Source organism: Tinamus guttatus, unplaced genomic scaffold (assembly GCF_059628265.1).
Source record: "Tinamus guttatus ecotype Peru unplaced genomic scaffold, ASM5962826v1 Tinamus_guttatus_pri_ptg000427l, whole genome shotgun sequence".
Lineage (NCBI taxonomy): Eukaryota > Metazoa > Chordata > Aves > Tinamiformes > Tinamidae > Tinamus > Tinamus guttatus.
Window position 1 is genome coordinate 129,527 of NW_028288961.1, and position 16,077 is coordinate 145,603.

General features: G+C 48.7%; 1 protein-coding gene across 3 annotated transcripts in view; it reads right to left on the reverse strand.

Annotated features, from left to right (window-relative positions):
* Positions 1–16,077, reverse strand: part of LOC104568994 (proline-rich protein 5) — a 68,232-nt gene that overhangs the window by 40,719 nt on the left and 11,436 nt on the right. Inside the window, exons 1-2 of one of the 3 annotated variants that reach the window (XM_088531727.1) lie at positions 4,666–4,732; positions 4,302–4,415 (exon numbers count right to left, since the gene is read on the reverse strand). In XM_088531727.1, coding sequence (XP_088387853.1) covers positions 4,302–4,405 — 104 coding nt within the window. In that variant the 5' untranslated portion in view covers positions 4,406–4,415; positions 4,666–4,732. Of the gene's footprint in view, positions 1–4,301; positions 4,560–4,665; positions 4,733–16,077 lie in introns of those variants that run through there. The other 2 variants (XM_088531728.1, XM_088531726.1) reach the window with 2 other exon arrangements.

A 16,077-nucleotide genomic window follows, 5' to 3' on the forward strand; every position in this document is an offset into this window, starting at 1 on the left:
CTCTGCCAGTCCCAGGCATCACTACAGGGTCAGAACAAGACTTGCCACTGCCAGCCTGAAGCCCTGTACATGCAAGGTAGGTTAAAGGCATGCTGTGAGCATGGGCACGTTCCCTGGCACTGCCTGGCAGCACACAGAGGTCCCTCTTCCCCAAAAACACTCATGTGCACAGACTAACAATACAAGGCAGCTTGCTTTGACTCAAATTGACAATTATTTAAGAATTGGCATCTAAAAGCCTCAGTATCCAACGAAACGACTCAGGTGCGTTTAGTATTACGAGCAGTATGTGGAGGATGATCAATGTAGCGGAGAAAACAAGCAGCCTTCACACGCTCCTCTGCTTTGGAAATGAGCTTTGCCATGCTGCCTGCCACCCTGCTGGAGGCAGGAATGAGTAAATCTCTCCTTGCAGTCAGGCTGCTCCCTCTCTTGCACTCTCCTAATCGAGGGGGAGGTTCTCCTGCCCAGCCTAACAGGTCCCTTATTGCTCCTTGGAGAAGTAGTAGAGAGCAAGCATTCTCACCAAGAGCTGGGGGGACAGACTGCAAGCGTCTAAGTGCTGGCCTTCAGCAGAGCTGCACCTACTTAAAGCATCCCGGTGGCCACCCTCTCACCTGCCTGGGGACTTCGGAGAAGCTGCAGAAGTGCCTTGTGCCCACGAGGAAGCCTTAGCTGCTGCTTCCACCCCAAGGTCCTGCAAGACACCCGAGGCGGGTGGATGTCCTTTAACCTGTGCCTGCGACCAGTCTCCACTGAGGGTTAGGTCATAACGTATGTCATTAAACTTGTATTTTAATAGTTCAACCTAAATTGGAAGTGCTTTATAAACTCTCTTCTGCAACTCTTTTACAACACGCAGGTTAATAATGGGTGCCCTCTTGCTCTCATACTGCTATGAACTCCACAGAAATGCGAAGGGAAGTGCTGGGGTGGTATCGCTCAACCTGAACACGAGCGCCAGGATGCGACTGATTCTGCCGACGCTCGCAGGCAGCAGAACTGCCCGAGTGCCAAGACAGGAGGGCGGGGATGACGCTTCCGCAGTGCCAGCCGCTGCCTGACTCACCTGCTGTCGCCACAACACAGATGTCACTGGAGTCCCGGGCTGACTGCCCAGGTGCCACCGCCTGGTGCAAGCGGGAGGGTGTCTCCCTTGGGCATTTAAGTGGTCCTTCCACTGGCAGCTCTAAGGAACTGCGCAGGACAGCTGTTGTGATTAAAGCACTCTTTTCTGTTAGCTCAGAAACAGTTTGTCCCTAGAGCTGAGGAACAACTGCAAAACTGGGGTTGCAAATCTCCGTCCAAAATCTGGAGCAGCTGCTTGTTTTGACCATGCTCATGGTCCTCTCAGTTTGCTATTTACTGGCCAGGCAGGTGGTGTGACCCAAGTTTTTGCTTATGCACAACACACAAAACTTTTTGTTCTCTAAAGCAGTCACTACCTTTGCATGCAAACAGCGCGGGTGAAAACACCACAACATTTTTGTTTACTGTTTGCAAATCCTCTTGGTTAAAGAGTTGCAAGCAAAGAGTCAGTGAGCAAAACCAAGCCTGTGTGAATAACCACACATCACCAGCACGGTAGAGTTGAAGGGCAACAGTTTCAGAAGGGACTAAGTGGCTTAGGGCTCATCTTACTTGGACGTTTATCAGAACAGCTAATAAATATATCAATATATCAATAATTAACCCATCTAAGCCTCCTCAAAGACAGTCTTGTTCCAGAATAAAAGTCTGTGTTTCTAAATTAGCTCAATCCAGTTTGAAAACCCCATTTTCTGGACTGCCCGCAAGTTAAGTCCCGGTGGTATCCCCCAGGTTTTCCATGAGGCCCCATCCTTTTCAAAACAAGATCTCAGCTTCCAATTGCCTTTCGTCTTCCAAATTCCTGCTCAAGGTCAAACAATCTGCAAGGAGGGATGGGCCACAAGTAGGCACAGCATCGTACAAGTGAAAACACCCCGGGCCTGCCAAACCCAAAGCCTTCAAAGCGTTCTGGAGACATTAATTCACAAGCCTCGCCAAACATAAACACTGCTGTTGCATATGAAAGGGTTGAGACAGGTGAAGGGACTTCCCTGAGGTGTTCCAAGGAGCTAATGCCTCCGTGCAGTGAGATTTTGGCTTCCAATTATAGCTATACCCAAGCACAGGTAGGTCTGGAGGGCTAAGGAACGACTCTCTCTCCTCTCCCTGCCTCCTGTTACTGCAGTCCAGGCCAGCCCGTGCTGGTGGCCGCTGCCATCAGCCAAGTCCCTTCATTTCACTGTCCTTCCTCCCAAGAGGGTGGCACTTGGGAGGCCAAGAAGCAGAAGATGGTGCCCAGGCAGAAAGAGGGCTTGCCAAGTAAACACGAAATACTGCAAACAGCAGCATTTCCTAGTAGAAGTATCAGATAAATATGCCAGTCTGAAATGTTTTCTCCATTCAGAAAGCCTCCCTGTGATCTGAGCAAACATTCATTTTTAATTAGCAGATGAGATATGGTTCCCATGACTGTAAAAATTAATTTATAGCAAGCTATTGTGCATACTACAACCCTGTAAAAATTAGCCCCATCCGTGAAATTCTTTCTGACTCCATGTGCCTCCTTGGATTTGCTGCTGATCTCACTAATGGAACAGGTATCTCATATCTATATTCTTCGCCTCTTCCTTGCTATCTCCCACTCCCACAAGTCTTCTCTCTTTTCTTGCACCAGAAGGGACCTCAGCGTCCTTCGTTATCGGCTTTCTCAAGCCTGGCTGGGGCAGGGAAAAGCTCCTGAAGGATTTCATTTGCCTCGAGAGGGGCCCCAATGGCTGGCGGACTAAAGATTAAAAACCCTGCTCTTCTCGGCCCACTTGGTTGCTTCAGTCAGCATTCAGCCCTTGTTTTTCGCCTGAAGCTGGAGTGGAAAAATAAAAAAGCAGGAATCCAAGACAACGTTAGTGAAAAAAATCCCAGCTATTTTAATCTGACGCAAATTCCGCGAGCTGTGGTGAGGCGGCGCCGTGTCGCCGGGCTGCAGCAGTGTGGGGCGACGGGATGGGGCACAGGGAGCGCGTGGGGCCCGGGCAGCGACGCCGCAGCGTCCTCGTGGCGCAGCAGCCGACAGCCGCCCGGCCAATCGCCCTCCCTCGGATCAACAGGGGTTGTGCAGCACTCGACTTCTGAGGTGGGGAGGAAGAAGCCTCTTCCCCTCTGGGGAGAGCCTTGTGCTATTACATAAGAAGTAGAGGGTTTTCGCCAGCTCCCCGCAGCGCAACTCTTCCATAACCCGCGTGACTTGTGGCAGCATCGGGGATTTGAATTTCCTTGCAAATACCAGGAAAAGGGGATCATTTTCCACTTCCAAATGAGGCTGCCTTTCCTCAGACCCCTCACTCGATCCCACGGGAGCTGGAAGCACTCATCCAGCTCCTGCACATGGGCACAGAGAAGGTCTGAGGGTCACGTTCTGCCACCTCCTCTCCCACCACACGGGATCTCATCCCCTGCCGACTCCAGTGGGGCTGCTGGCCTAGCAAGGGACTAATTGACCTGAGGCCAGGGAGCAGGATCTAGCCTTTAATTAGCACCTCCGGAGCATCCTTGGGTTATTTAAGCAGCGAGATACGCTGAACAGCAACTCTTTAGCAACCAGAATAGTTTAAGTGCTCAGTGTGCTGCTGGCATCCAACAAATAATTCATAATAAAGGCCTCAGAGTGCAACTACTGAAGTGAGAGCAACAGAAGATGTAGTATTTTCTACTTTTCTTTTGCTCGGAATTGAATTGTTTTTACTAAGCACATCTATAATTCACTGATATTTTCCCTCTCACAACCACATCTCCAAACAATTATAAAACACCACGGGTGACACGGTCCAAGCTAGGTGACCCAGGAAATGACATTTCACTTGCAAAAGGGCAAAAGAATGCAATTCCTAGGGACTCACAGAAGACTTAGGCGTACCTTTAAAAAACGAGTGTCGCTGAAAAGGCTGTTAGGGTGAAAACTCAGAAAGCATCATAAGTCATTCACCAGAAAATGTTTTCCTGATTTTTTTCGGGGGTGGGGAGAGGGTCAGACATTAAAAGAATTCAAATTTTTCAGCAGAATAAAGAAAACCAGCACAGACTGTTCTTCCTTGTTCAAAGCGTGCACACACGCACAGAGATATTTACATTAAGGTCGGCGAACTGAACAGGCTTTGTCACGTCGGGCTCGCCGGTGAGCACTATACCTAAACAGCAACACGGCCACAGCTCAGCACGGAAGGTTTGAGGCTCCCTGTCCTCATTGCGGGGGGCAGGCGCGCGGCGCGAGCCCTTACCTGTTCCAGGTGGCGTTGGAGCAGGCCCGGCGCTGCTGGCTCCCCCGCTCATCCAAGGCTGCCTGCTCTCTCTTGCCCAGATCACTGAGGCTGGGCGAACTCATGAACTTCAACCTGCGAAGAGTCCTCATGGTCAAACGCGTGCTTGCGCGGGGCAGCTACAGATACACCATCCTGTCCACACACACACACACGCTGCCGGAGCGGCAGCGGCAGCGCCAGCACTCCTCTCCGTCTGCTGGTCAAAAAGAACAGAGACTTAAAAAAACAAAAAACAACAACAAAAAAACAAAACAAAAAAGAAAAAAAGAGAAGAGAGAACCAGTTCTCCACGGAGCACACCTCTGCCAGCAAGAAAACAAACCTTTAATCAGATCAGCTCTGACGTCATGAGCTGCGGTTAATAATTTCTCCAGCCCTTTAGAAAAAAAAATCCAGAGCCGCGCGCGCCCCGAGCGCTGCGAGGGGCCTCTCTTAACCGCCCCTTGCGCGGTGCCCGGCGCCACGGTGAGGGGCTCGTGCGGCCCGGCGCGGGCTCCACCGGCCGGGAGCTGCCCCTGTGCCCCACTGCGCTCGCACGTGGAAGTGAAACCACGTGCAAAAAGAACAAAAAACAAAGAAAACCCCAAAAAGCAAAAAAAACAAAAAAAAACAAAAAACCCCACCCCCAGCAACCGATACTGACGCACGGAGGCTTTATTGGAAAGTTTCATAACTGCCTGCGCGCTGGCTCGTTACGACACCGCGCTCGCGCGCTCCCCTACGCGCACAGCACACGCTCGGAGGCTGCTCGCACTCACCACCGCACTGGAAGTATTTAAAAAAAAGCCAAAAAAAAAAAAGTGCAATGCAGCTGTGAAATGAAGAGTGATGAAGAGTGGAGGCTTGGGTTGGTGGCTCTGAGGAATTCCTGGCGGGGCGTGCAAAAGCTCTACACTTTCTGAACTGTGACAGCCGCTGCACGACTTGGGGTGCCCTTCGCTTCTGCAAAACTCCAGGTGCCTGAACTCCAAAGGAAACCTCCTCTCTCTCTCTCCAGATGCGGCACTGGAGCTGAAGGATATGCGGGGAAGCCGTGTAAAAAACATAGTTCTTAGTTTTCTCAAAAGAAATGAAAAATCTGTGCTAGAGCGAGCCCAGGTATGAGGCACTTCTTTCTTAAGGCATCTGGCGCATTTGCCCTGGTAAAAGCTAGTGGGGCTCCTTGCAGAGCACGGTTCTGCTCCATGCAAGGTGGCTGGAATACAGGGGAACTTCCAGCTGCTTTCCCCCCTCCCTTGCTTTTTATTCATTCTTTTTATCTGTGACAGTCTGCTGCCTAGATCCAGTCTACGTTTGGATTTGCTTGTGTCCAAACACCTCAGTGTTTACATTACCGGAGAACTTGTATTTTGCACCAAAACTCAGCTAAGCTTGTCGCACTTAAACATTTATTTCACAAATTCCCTCCCCTATCTGAGGAAAAATCAAATCACCGCTTGGGCCAGTTTTAGTACTAGCAGTAGTTTTGTGCTGCTGTTTGGAGGAGGTTTTGCTGCTTGTCCTTCCCAGAGCAAAATCCCGGAGAACAGGGATGAGCCCTGCAGCAGGCGGCAGTTAGCTGTGCGCGTCAGAAGGGATCCAAGGCTCCCGATCACCCCTGGGTGCCAAGGCACCGTCCCCCCTCGTCCATCCCAGATGTTTCCGTCCTTCAACCAAGCAAACACAGGTTCACTACGTACACAGCAGACAAAGAAAAACAACCACAACAATCTACGGCTGCACTGCGAGCAACCGGAGGGCTTCCCATTGCCCCGGATGGCCGGGGAAGCTGCTGTGCCAACCTAAGATGCACCTGCAGAAAGCAGGGCAAATTAGGGCAAAATACATCACTTCAGCACAGGTTACCTGGACCTATCATTACATCATTACAAAGCAATACTTGACATTGGCATCATGCTGCCCATCCGTGGATATCCTTGACTTCTTGGTCATCTGGGAGCTCAGCCCAAGCAGCTCTTGGGCATGAAGATAAAAGGCCCAAGCTTCTCACTCTTAGCACATTTTCAGAGCGGAGACTGTAAATTCCCTTTGCCTTAATTCAGTTAATCCCGCCCACAGTGCCCGTATCACCATTTTAGGCAGAAGAAACCCACAGCTCCAAGGCCCAGTGATGCATTCGAAGAGCGGCAATCATCTCAAGAGCATGGAAGGAGCATCCAGCATTGCCTCCAGCACCCTGCCTTCCTCTGAAATCTTTCTCCTCATGAGAGCAGGCCCTTTTCTAGCAGAAACTCTTCCTCCGTCCATGGGGCCCACATGCTGCAGGTGACCCTGCACGGGAAGTCCCTAAGCCTCCACAAAGTGCCCGAGGGGTAGAGGGATAATCTGTGGCTGCAGCAGCCCGTCCATCTAGAGCTGTCTCAATGCCTAAAGCAGTGCACAGCTATGAGAGTATGTGCTGCCTGCCCCAGAAATTATAGGATGCTGCTGCAAGGCAATGGTAGGATACACACTAAGTGTCACAAAATAAAGAGAGCTTTCAAGAAGCTCACCATGTTACGGTAACGGTGCTGTTACCTCCTGGAACGTGCGTAGTACACACACCGCTTCCATGCACATGCTGCATGCACTGCTACCCCCTGCAAATGTTAAAAAATTCAGGGCAGGTCCCTCCCAGAACACGAGCTTGGTTGCACTTGCTTAAAAAGAAAAAAAAAAAAAGAAAATGTTGTGATCATGGGGCAAGTGCAAGGATATCATTAGTAAGAGAATTTGCTGTGTCAGCTTTGTTCGCCAGAGCTCTGCCATCTAAAAAATAATTTAATTAAGATAAATTTTAATTGAAAAAAAAACCCACCTCCCACTAATTTATTTAAATCCCCTCCTCTTTGGCGACACAGCACAGAAATCCCCATGGCAATGCTGAGCAGCATGCGCTCCGCAGGTGAGGAACAAAGACCGTGGTAGAAAAGAGTTAAAACCCTCCCAAGGCACATGCGCTTCAGCTTCCCACAAGCCACACCACAGAAGGTAGGGCATGCTGCAGCACATGCCAAAGCTCGGGAATTAAGTCTTCCAAAAAAAAAAGGAAACCCCACTCTTCTTAAAGGCACCACACGTCCCGCTGCACCAGCAGGGAAGGGGGAAAGTGCAGCGAAAGGAGGAGATGTGGCTTTGTGGAGGAAAGAGACAGCGAGCTGAGGGGAAGGGAAGTCGCAAACCTCGTGACTCATCGGGTCTTTTACTCCAGCATCCACAGAAGGCGCCTTTATCATCGGAAAACAAAGCATAAAGCAAATCAAGAAAGTACAAAAGCAGAGAGGCAGCTATTGGAGCCCTTCCCCACCGTGTCCCACATCAGCCTCTGCCCGCCATCGGTCTCGGCTGGGCACAGCACAGCCCTGGCTTTTTTAGTCCTTTATTTCCACCCTCACCGCAGCCAAGCGCTGATTTGCTTATGGGGATGCCTGAAGCATCTCTTGGGAGCTCTCATGCTTCTTGGGTTCCCGGGGACAGATAGCAGCTGCTAGAAAGTGCTGCTCTGGTTGCCCTCACTGTAGCATCCGCAGCCCATCCTGCCACGGCTACCGCATTCCCACTGCCTGCCTTCAGGACACACCTGCACTGAATAAGGACCCCCCAAGTCATTACAGCCTCTAGCGGATTGGGGACAACTTCTGGGAAATTCTCCTTAGGCGGGCGCTAAGTATGAGAAATGGCTCTGCCTAGGAGATCTTCTCTGCAGAAGCAAAGACTTGCAGCAACCATTCTTCTCTTCACAGTCTTCTGCTGGACAACATATTTTATCTCTTCACTGACTTTGGGTGCCTCTCAGTCACCTCTCCTTGGCCCCTGCTCCCTCTTCTTTTTAACTTTCTCGGTTAACTGACTCTTTTCTCAGGAAAAGTTATGAAGTGAAAAGGAGATGGAAAGAAAAAGGAGATGAAATCGCTGGTACTAACACACTGGCTTGTTTGCAAGCCAGTCTCCAGCTGGTTTTAAAGAAATACCCTCTTCATCTCGTCTGTTCGGACTGTGGGCTCTTCCTTAGGCAAGGTGCCTTTATATCCTGCACTGCAGCTAGCAAAACGGCCTGAGCCCAGAGCCAGCACCCGGTGGCTAACCTAATATAACACAGGACACGAGTCCAGCAATATCTGTAAGGAAACCTTGCTCAAAACACCCATGAAATCCCTTCCCCTTTCCCAGCAGAAGTATTGAGGTTACAAAACAAAAGAATACACACAGTAGTAAAAGCACAGGAGATTGCTGAACGTTTCAGCCTTGTCCGTCAGGAGGCAGGAATTAGGACAGGTAACCCAAAACACGCCTGTTATGGCCCCATCCAGCATAGCAAGTTTTCCATCACAACGCAATTCCCCCTAGCTCATATTGTTACCTCTGTGACCCTCTGTTGCAAGAGGGGTTACCTGTTACCTCTCTGCGGGTCCTGGGAGTTTAAGCTTCAGTTTAAGCTTTTAAGCTTCGGTTTAAGCTCAGGCACCAAACTCAACCCACCGAAGGGTGTTCCCCACAAGCTCCAGGGTAAGCACACGACACTGCTGCTAAACGGAAACCAGTCAAACCTATAACCATGATTTAGAAACTAAAGTTGGACAGTTCTGATCTATACGCAAATCAACTGCTTAAAATACTTTGCGCTTTTACTAAATGATCATGCGATATTGGAAAATTAATCTTACAAAGTAACTGAGCTCATAAAGTGTATGACTTTTTTCTCTTTCTGAACCCTATGTGAATTCTTCTCTAAACTGCCTATCTTGCATAATTTTAATTGGATCCCAGAACATCGTGACCTTGCTTGCAGCAGCCACAGCATCTCGGTGCTGTCTGCTGCAGTTATATATGGTACAGCGCCTTCCAGACCTGCAAACCCGCGCGGCCCGGAGCTGTGTGCTCTGCGCTGCTACTGCGCTTATATCCAAACATTTCTGATTCAAGGTCTTCCAAGAAGGCTCTGATTGCCTTGGAAGGTCACCAAGATAGCGAGCCCACTTTGGTAACACGCTGGCTTTCTAATAAGCTGCAGCAGTGAACAACAAGTGATACCCTGGCTTTGCAGGAAGGCAGCAAAACACGGGCACGGCTGCGAGCAGGAACCTTACTTGGGATGAGGGCCACCTCCCGAGCACAGCTCGGCGCGGCCACTTTGGCACGGATCCGCACCAGTGCCAGCGCTGCGGGGATCTTTGGCCCTGATGTTACTGTGCTGCTGTAGCTCTCTGGAGCAAACCTTATAGTCCCGGAAGAGACCAAAAAGCCTAGCCTGCAAGCCAAATGGAGTTTTTTCTAGGAAGATTTATCATTCTCCTTTGGTATCATATGGATTTTTTTTTTAATGGTGATTTTAGAGAGAAAATCTAAAATTGCAATTGCTATGTGGTTGGACTCAGCAGCATGCTGGAGGTTTCGTGAGGAACTTCAAAATGAAGATCTTGGTCATCTTTTCATGTACACAAGCTGAAACGGCCCCTGCAGAATGAGACACGGGCAGTGGAAACAGCAAGGCTGCAAAAGACCTTATTCTCACAAGCAGTTTTACGCTCACACATTTAAATCTTGATTTCACAATATCCACAGGTCCAGTGCTACGAGACCTCCCAGTATCTGCTAGGTCAGTGTTTCCTCAGGGGACTCAGGGAAACTATTCATCTCAAATGTAGAGTGCTCAAAGTTTTTTAGATTCGGTGGCAAGGTCGGACAAAACTCCTTTCTTTCCTTCCCTAGCCCATGAGCCAGGCTCAGTCTTCAGCCAGCCCCTGACACGACAGTCGAGTCAGGGTCTCGAAGGAAGGGAAATTCCATTACCTTTCCTTCCAGAAATCCCATTTTTCCCTCGCACAGGGTAGCAACACCCTGAAAACAGTCTCTGTAAGCAGCATCTATTTTGGGGAGGTAAAGTAAGGTGAAAGAACAAGAGCTGCTCACGCAGAAATGTTGCGTGTCTCCAGAAGCTTTGCAGTATCATTTTTATTCCTGATGAGTCTTGTTGCTCAAGCTTTTTTGTCTACCAGGCTTTCCTTAGTCATTTCACAAGAGCTCTTCTTCAACTCTATTAATTTCTCTCTACAAAATGGTTCAAAGTCTGTAAGTGTGTAGAAAATTTTAATTCCTGGTTTTTTATAGAGGGGGAAAAAAAGTAAGATTCTCAATGCTTTTTAGGCTTTGTGGCATAGAGAGCCATGAGCCATCCAGGATCTTTTGGACTTGCTGCTGTAGGGTCACAAGCATTTTTGAAGGCCACAGAGACTCAGTTTAACAGGAGCTCAGCTCCCCACTCCAAACCAGGGAGCCTTAAGGACTTAATGCAAACAAGTGAGAGTTGGGATCCCAGTACTGGAAGTCCTGGGCCACATTACTGGGATGCACGGCTCCCTTCCACAGATAGCCCAGATCAGGCAGTCCAGGGCTTTCAGTATCTATTCCGGATAACATATTTCATTTGAGGGAAATCATTTAAAAAAAAAAAAGAAAAAATTGAAAACATCTCATTGGGGAAGCCCGCACAGTGGATGAGCTCCACATTCAAACCCCTGCCTCATTTTCTTTTAAGGTACTCCAATCTTGAGAAATAAGCCGGCACCAGATTACACCAAATGGGCACTTTCCCGATAAGCGATTCTGGCCAGCAAGAAGAGGAGAGGGAGAAAACAAGAGAAGCTTCTGCCTTCTGGAAGATCTGCATTTTGCCCGTCCTTAGGCTAAAAACCTGGCACCTCTGCTCGTGCACTTTTAAGAGCACCTGAGCTACCTACCAGGTTTCAGCCGGATGACGCCTGACGGGACAAGGCCATTAAGTGACAGGCACGTGTGCACGCCGGGGGGAAATGGTATTTGGGTACTCATAATCACAGCACAGAAGATAAACAGGAGCCAGTATTTTTCTTTTCTGAGCCTCGGAAAGGTCAGATTTGGATTTAATTGTGTTGTGTGTCATGTTTTGGCTTGGCCCTTATTTATTCCAAATGAGGTCTCCGGTTTCGACTGCAGAAACTGCTAATTCTGCGCAGGCTGAAGAGGAGCGCTGTGCGGAGGTGTGTGTGTGTGTGCACTGGGTCTGACGTTCACCTTATTAGTCACCTGCTTCAGAGATTGGCTCCACATTAAGGTTTTGGTTCCAGGTTTGAATGCTGAGGCATGAGAGAGCCCAAAACTGAATGTTTGACTCAGGCTGGCACAAGATAAATGACTTTTCAAATCTAGCTTTTTGGCTCATTGACTCCAGCTGAGTTTCTCTAGTTTATTCCGCATGAGAATTTAGTGTGTCATTTGAAAGGTAAATACATGTGACTTATTCCGCTGGAATAAAACACAAATTTTCAGTGTTCATTTACTGCAGTGTTTTGCTTCCGAACCCATGCTCTTAGGAGAAAATCTGGTTCAAACAGAAAATCTGTTTCAAAGCAGTTCTTAAAAGGCAAAATGCTTTGCAACTCTGTTTTTCAGCATGCAGCACTGTTAAAAACAAACAAACACAAATTACAGGAGCTTTATTTTAAGTGTGACTCTGCAGTAACATACAACTGTCTTTCTCTATTAGAAGGCCTAAACTTTGGTAGCCAAAGAACAAAGGCATCCAAAACTATTAGCTACTCTGTTAAGTCCTAGTTAAGAGGCTTAATGAAAATATGTCCCAGCCCTCAACTTCTGCTCACAGTTCTCCACTTGCTTTTCTTACTACTTTAATCAAGAAATAAAATCTAGTGATCAAAAGTGCTGAAACAGCTAACAGTCTCAATTCGGTGCAAAAAAAGAACACAACTTCTAAAGAAATCTTTAAAAAAACAATTTTAAAACCAGCATCATGATTTCTGTGCCCGATTATGACTTTTTATGACCTTATTTGGGCAATTCTCACTACTTAACTTCTGGAAGATTATTCAGACCCCAGTGAAGTGACTTGTATGTGTTTTCTTAGCTCTGTGAAAGCTTTTTTGATCACTTTTTTTTGTGCAGTTGGGCAAAAAAGGGGAATGAATCATACTGTTTCTTCCTCCATTTCCTTATAGCAAAAATAAAATTTATATATATATAAGACTTCCATCCGTTTTTTATTTCTGCTGCAAGTCTTATGCTTGTACTGCATACGGCACAAAGGCTCCGCAGGAGCTGCAGGGAACATCCTGAGTATTTGCACTTTACCAGCCTGGGATGAGGTAAAGTAATCACTGTAGCAAAACCCAGTGACCACTGTAATGAAATAGCACAGGATAAGCGGCTTGATATAAATTTGGAAGGAAGTGGGCATTGCTCAAAACAACTCAAAAATGAAGTTTTTTTCTTTAAAAGGAGCACCCAGGCAGCTACAGGCCAGTCAGCGTCACCTTCCTCCCTAGAAAAGTCATGGAGCAGCTCATCCTGGCTGTTGTCTCCAAACATGTGGAGGACAAGAGGGTGCTCAGGAGTAGTCAGCATGGATTCACCAAGGGGAAATCATGCTTGACTAACCTGATAGCCTTCTATGATGGAATGACCAGCTGGGTAGGTGAGGGGATGTCATCTATCTGGGCTTCAGCAAGGCCTTTGACACCGTCCCTCACAGCATCCTTCTGGGCAAGCTCTGGAAGTGTGGGTGAGATGAGCGGACGCTGAGGTGGATTAGGAACTGCCTGTATGGCAGAGCCCAGAGGGTGGTGATCGGCGGTGCAGAGTCTAGTAGCAGTGTTCCCCAGGGGTCAGTCCTTGGTCCAGTCCTGTTCAACTTCTTCATCAGTGACCTGGATGAAGGCACAGAGTGCTCCCTCAGCAAGTTTGGTGACGATACGAAACTGGGAGGAGTAGCCGATACCCCAGAGGGCTGCGCTGCCATCCAGAGGGACCTGGACAGACTGGACAACTGGGCGGTGAAAAACCTCATGAAATTCAACAAGGCCACGTGCAAGGTCTTCCATCTGGGGAGAAATAACCCCAGACACCAGTACGGGCTGGGGACTAACCTTCTGGAGTGCAGCTCTGCAGAGAAGGACCTGGGTGTCATGGTGGATGATAAGTTGACCATGAGGCAGCAGTGTGCCCTCGTGGCCAAGAAGGCCAATGGGATCCTGGGGTGCATTAAGAAGAGCGTCTCCAGCAGGTCAAGGGAGGTGATCCTGCCCCTCTACTCAGCCCTGGTGAGGCTGCACCTGGAGTACTGGGTCCAGGTCTGGGCTCCCCAGTACAAGAGGGACTTGGATCTACTGGAGAGAGCCAGCGCAGGGCTACAAGGATGACCAGGGGCCTGGAACATCTGCCCTATGAGGAGAGGCTGAGAGGAGCTGGGCCTGTTCAGCCTGGAGAAGAGAAGGCTGAGAGGGGATCTATAAATACCTCAAGGGAGGGAGTATAGAGGATGGGGCCAGCTTCTTTTCAGTGGTGGCCACTGACAAAACTAGAGGTAATGGACACAAACTGAAACACCAAACGTTCCACAGGATTTTTTCCTTTTTTAAGGAAAAATTTTTTAATGGTGAGGGTAACGGAGCACTGGAACCAAGTTGCCAGAGAAGTTGTGGAGTCTCCTTCTCTGGAGATCTTCAAAACCTGCTTAGATGCAGTCTTGTGCCATGTGCTCTTGGTGACCCTGTGTGTGCAGCGAGGTTGGACTAGATGATCTCTAGAGGTCTCTTCCAACCTTAATGATTCTACGATTGTATGAAAAGGAGGACCATTTAAAAAAAGGATTCTATGCTTAAAACTCACAGAAAGAAAAAATGGAGCCATGGCAGAGTTTAGCTCCTGCAGCATCGTGATAAAGCAAATAAATCTTGAAGAGAATATAAATGTCTTAACAGGTTCAGAGAGAACATGAAGTTGGCAGAGGAAACTGGCAATTGTTTTCTGAGAAAATTTCTAAATTGCTTAGAAAAAATAAGGACTACGGCGTGTGATGATAATATGAAAAGCAACAAACAGAACGACTAAGATTAAGCACATTTACTTTCAAGTAAATACACTCACAGACAGGCACACTCACACCCTCCTCTCTCTCCCCGTGGGCGACTAGCGTTTTCTGAAAGTAACTTCAAGGAATTCCCGAAATTCCCTTACTGGGGCTGGCTGTCACCGACGTGGCGGAGGGCTGCGCCCGAGCAGCAGCGCTGGCTACAGAAGGCGCTGCCGCCACCGAGCCGCCCGCGGCCGCTTCTCCCTGCGCCCCCGCGCAGGTCCCTGGAGAGCCCCTCGCGCGCCGGCACACGCAGCCTGGGCACCTTCCTGCAGCAGCCGCCTGGACACCGGCTTGGGAGCAGCACCCAAGCCCTCGTGCGCACCTCGAGGCCGCCCCGCGACCCACAAAGCCATAGGTGACACCGGCGTTTTCCTTTCCCCACGGAGATGGATTTTACTTAGAGGTAGACTAGAGGCTGATCTGTAGCTGCAGATAGTGCTGTAGAGGCGTCTGCTTACCTGCTAAAGGGAGAAGAGGGCAGGAGTGGAGAGCAGATAGCGAAGACTCCTCAGCGCTTTTCAGAGAGTCACAGGAAAGTCATGACGAGCGATACTATTTGGTTGAAAAATTCAGCCACTTGCAAAAGAAAAAAAAAAAAAAGTAGCTCTGCAAGAGAAGAACAAGAAGTAGCGTTGCACGGGCTGCTAACCCAGGAACCGCCTCTTAAGAGCACGCTAATAACCTCATATCCAGCACACAGAGAGGGAAAAACATGTGAATTCCTTTTGTTTTAATTAATTCAATTTAATTAATTTTAATTTTCTTGCACTTTTTTTGTGCAAACTACTTTTTTTTTCTTCAGAAGGGGCTGACTGACACCAGCATGAAGAGCGACATCTATCGCTAGCACAGCTGATGGTTCCCATTAACACAAAAGTTATGTTTCCCAAAACCAAGGGGGTGACAGACTCTGAAATATGCTGCATATGGTGGTCACCTTTGAAGAGGAACCGTTCAGTGTGGCCCAAAAAATCTTAATGGTGTCATTTAGAAACACAGGAAATTCTTGCGTCAAATCAGAGACATGTTTGCAGTAGCAGTTTTCTGCTAAGGTAAGCTGGAGTGAAACGAGCTAAATAGCACAGGCACAGGCAGCTCAGGAGGCAGCCCGGAGAATGAGAGAAAGTATCTCCAGCATGGAGAGGGCGGTGGCACCACAGAGTGACACGCTGTGTGCCTGGGGCAAGGCCGGGACAGCGACCTCTTCAGCTGCAAAGGTGCTCATAGAAGATGAAGATGCAGATGGAAGACGACACACGAACGCACTTCAAGTGAGGGATGTATCGTGCTGTAGGTGTCCTTGCTCAGCACGGCGTGATTGGACCAGAGGAGCTCTAGAGGTCCCTTCCAACCTCAACCATTGCATGATTCTGTGAACCGCTCCATTGAGAGCGCTGCAGGCTGCCTACGGCCCATGGTAATTTCATCAACTGAGACAATAAACATGACCGAGGCAAAGTGGTCTGCATGGAGCAGTCTGCATGGTATCTGTGCAGGAAAAGCCACCCCAGGATTCCTGCAGCCTGTTGTTATCGAGTCTTGACACCACGCTTCCAGCAAGTATTGCACCACGGCGTAATTATAGGACTGCTTTGCAGTTTTCTCAGGCACTAGGCTAGTTACAGATGCCTCTACCTTAGCGCAGGCAAAGCAGTAATACAAATCTCTGAGGGAACCTCTGCACTTCACAGATCACTGTGAATAACTCAAAACACCTCTGTAAACACAACCTTCTTTTTGTAGCTTTGAGACCCGAGACCTCCTGACCAACACGGAAAAGAAACCGGGCTCCAGGCGCTCTGGAGCCCAGAGCTGCCATTAATCCCAGTTAAATTCAAACTGCTCCAG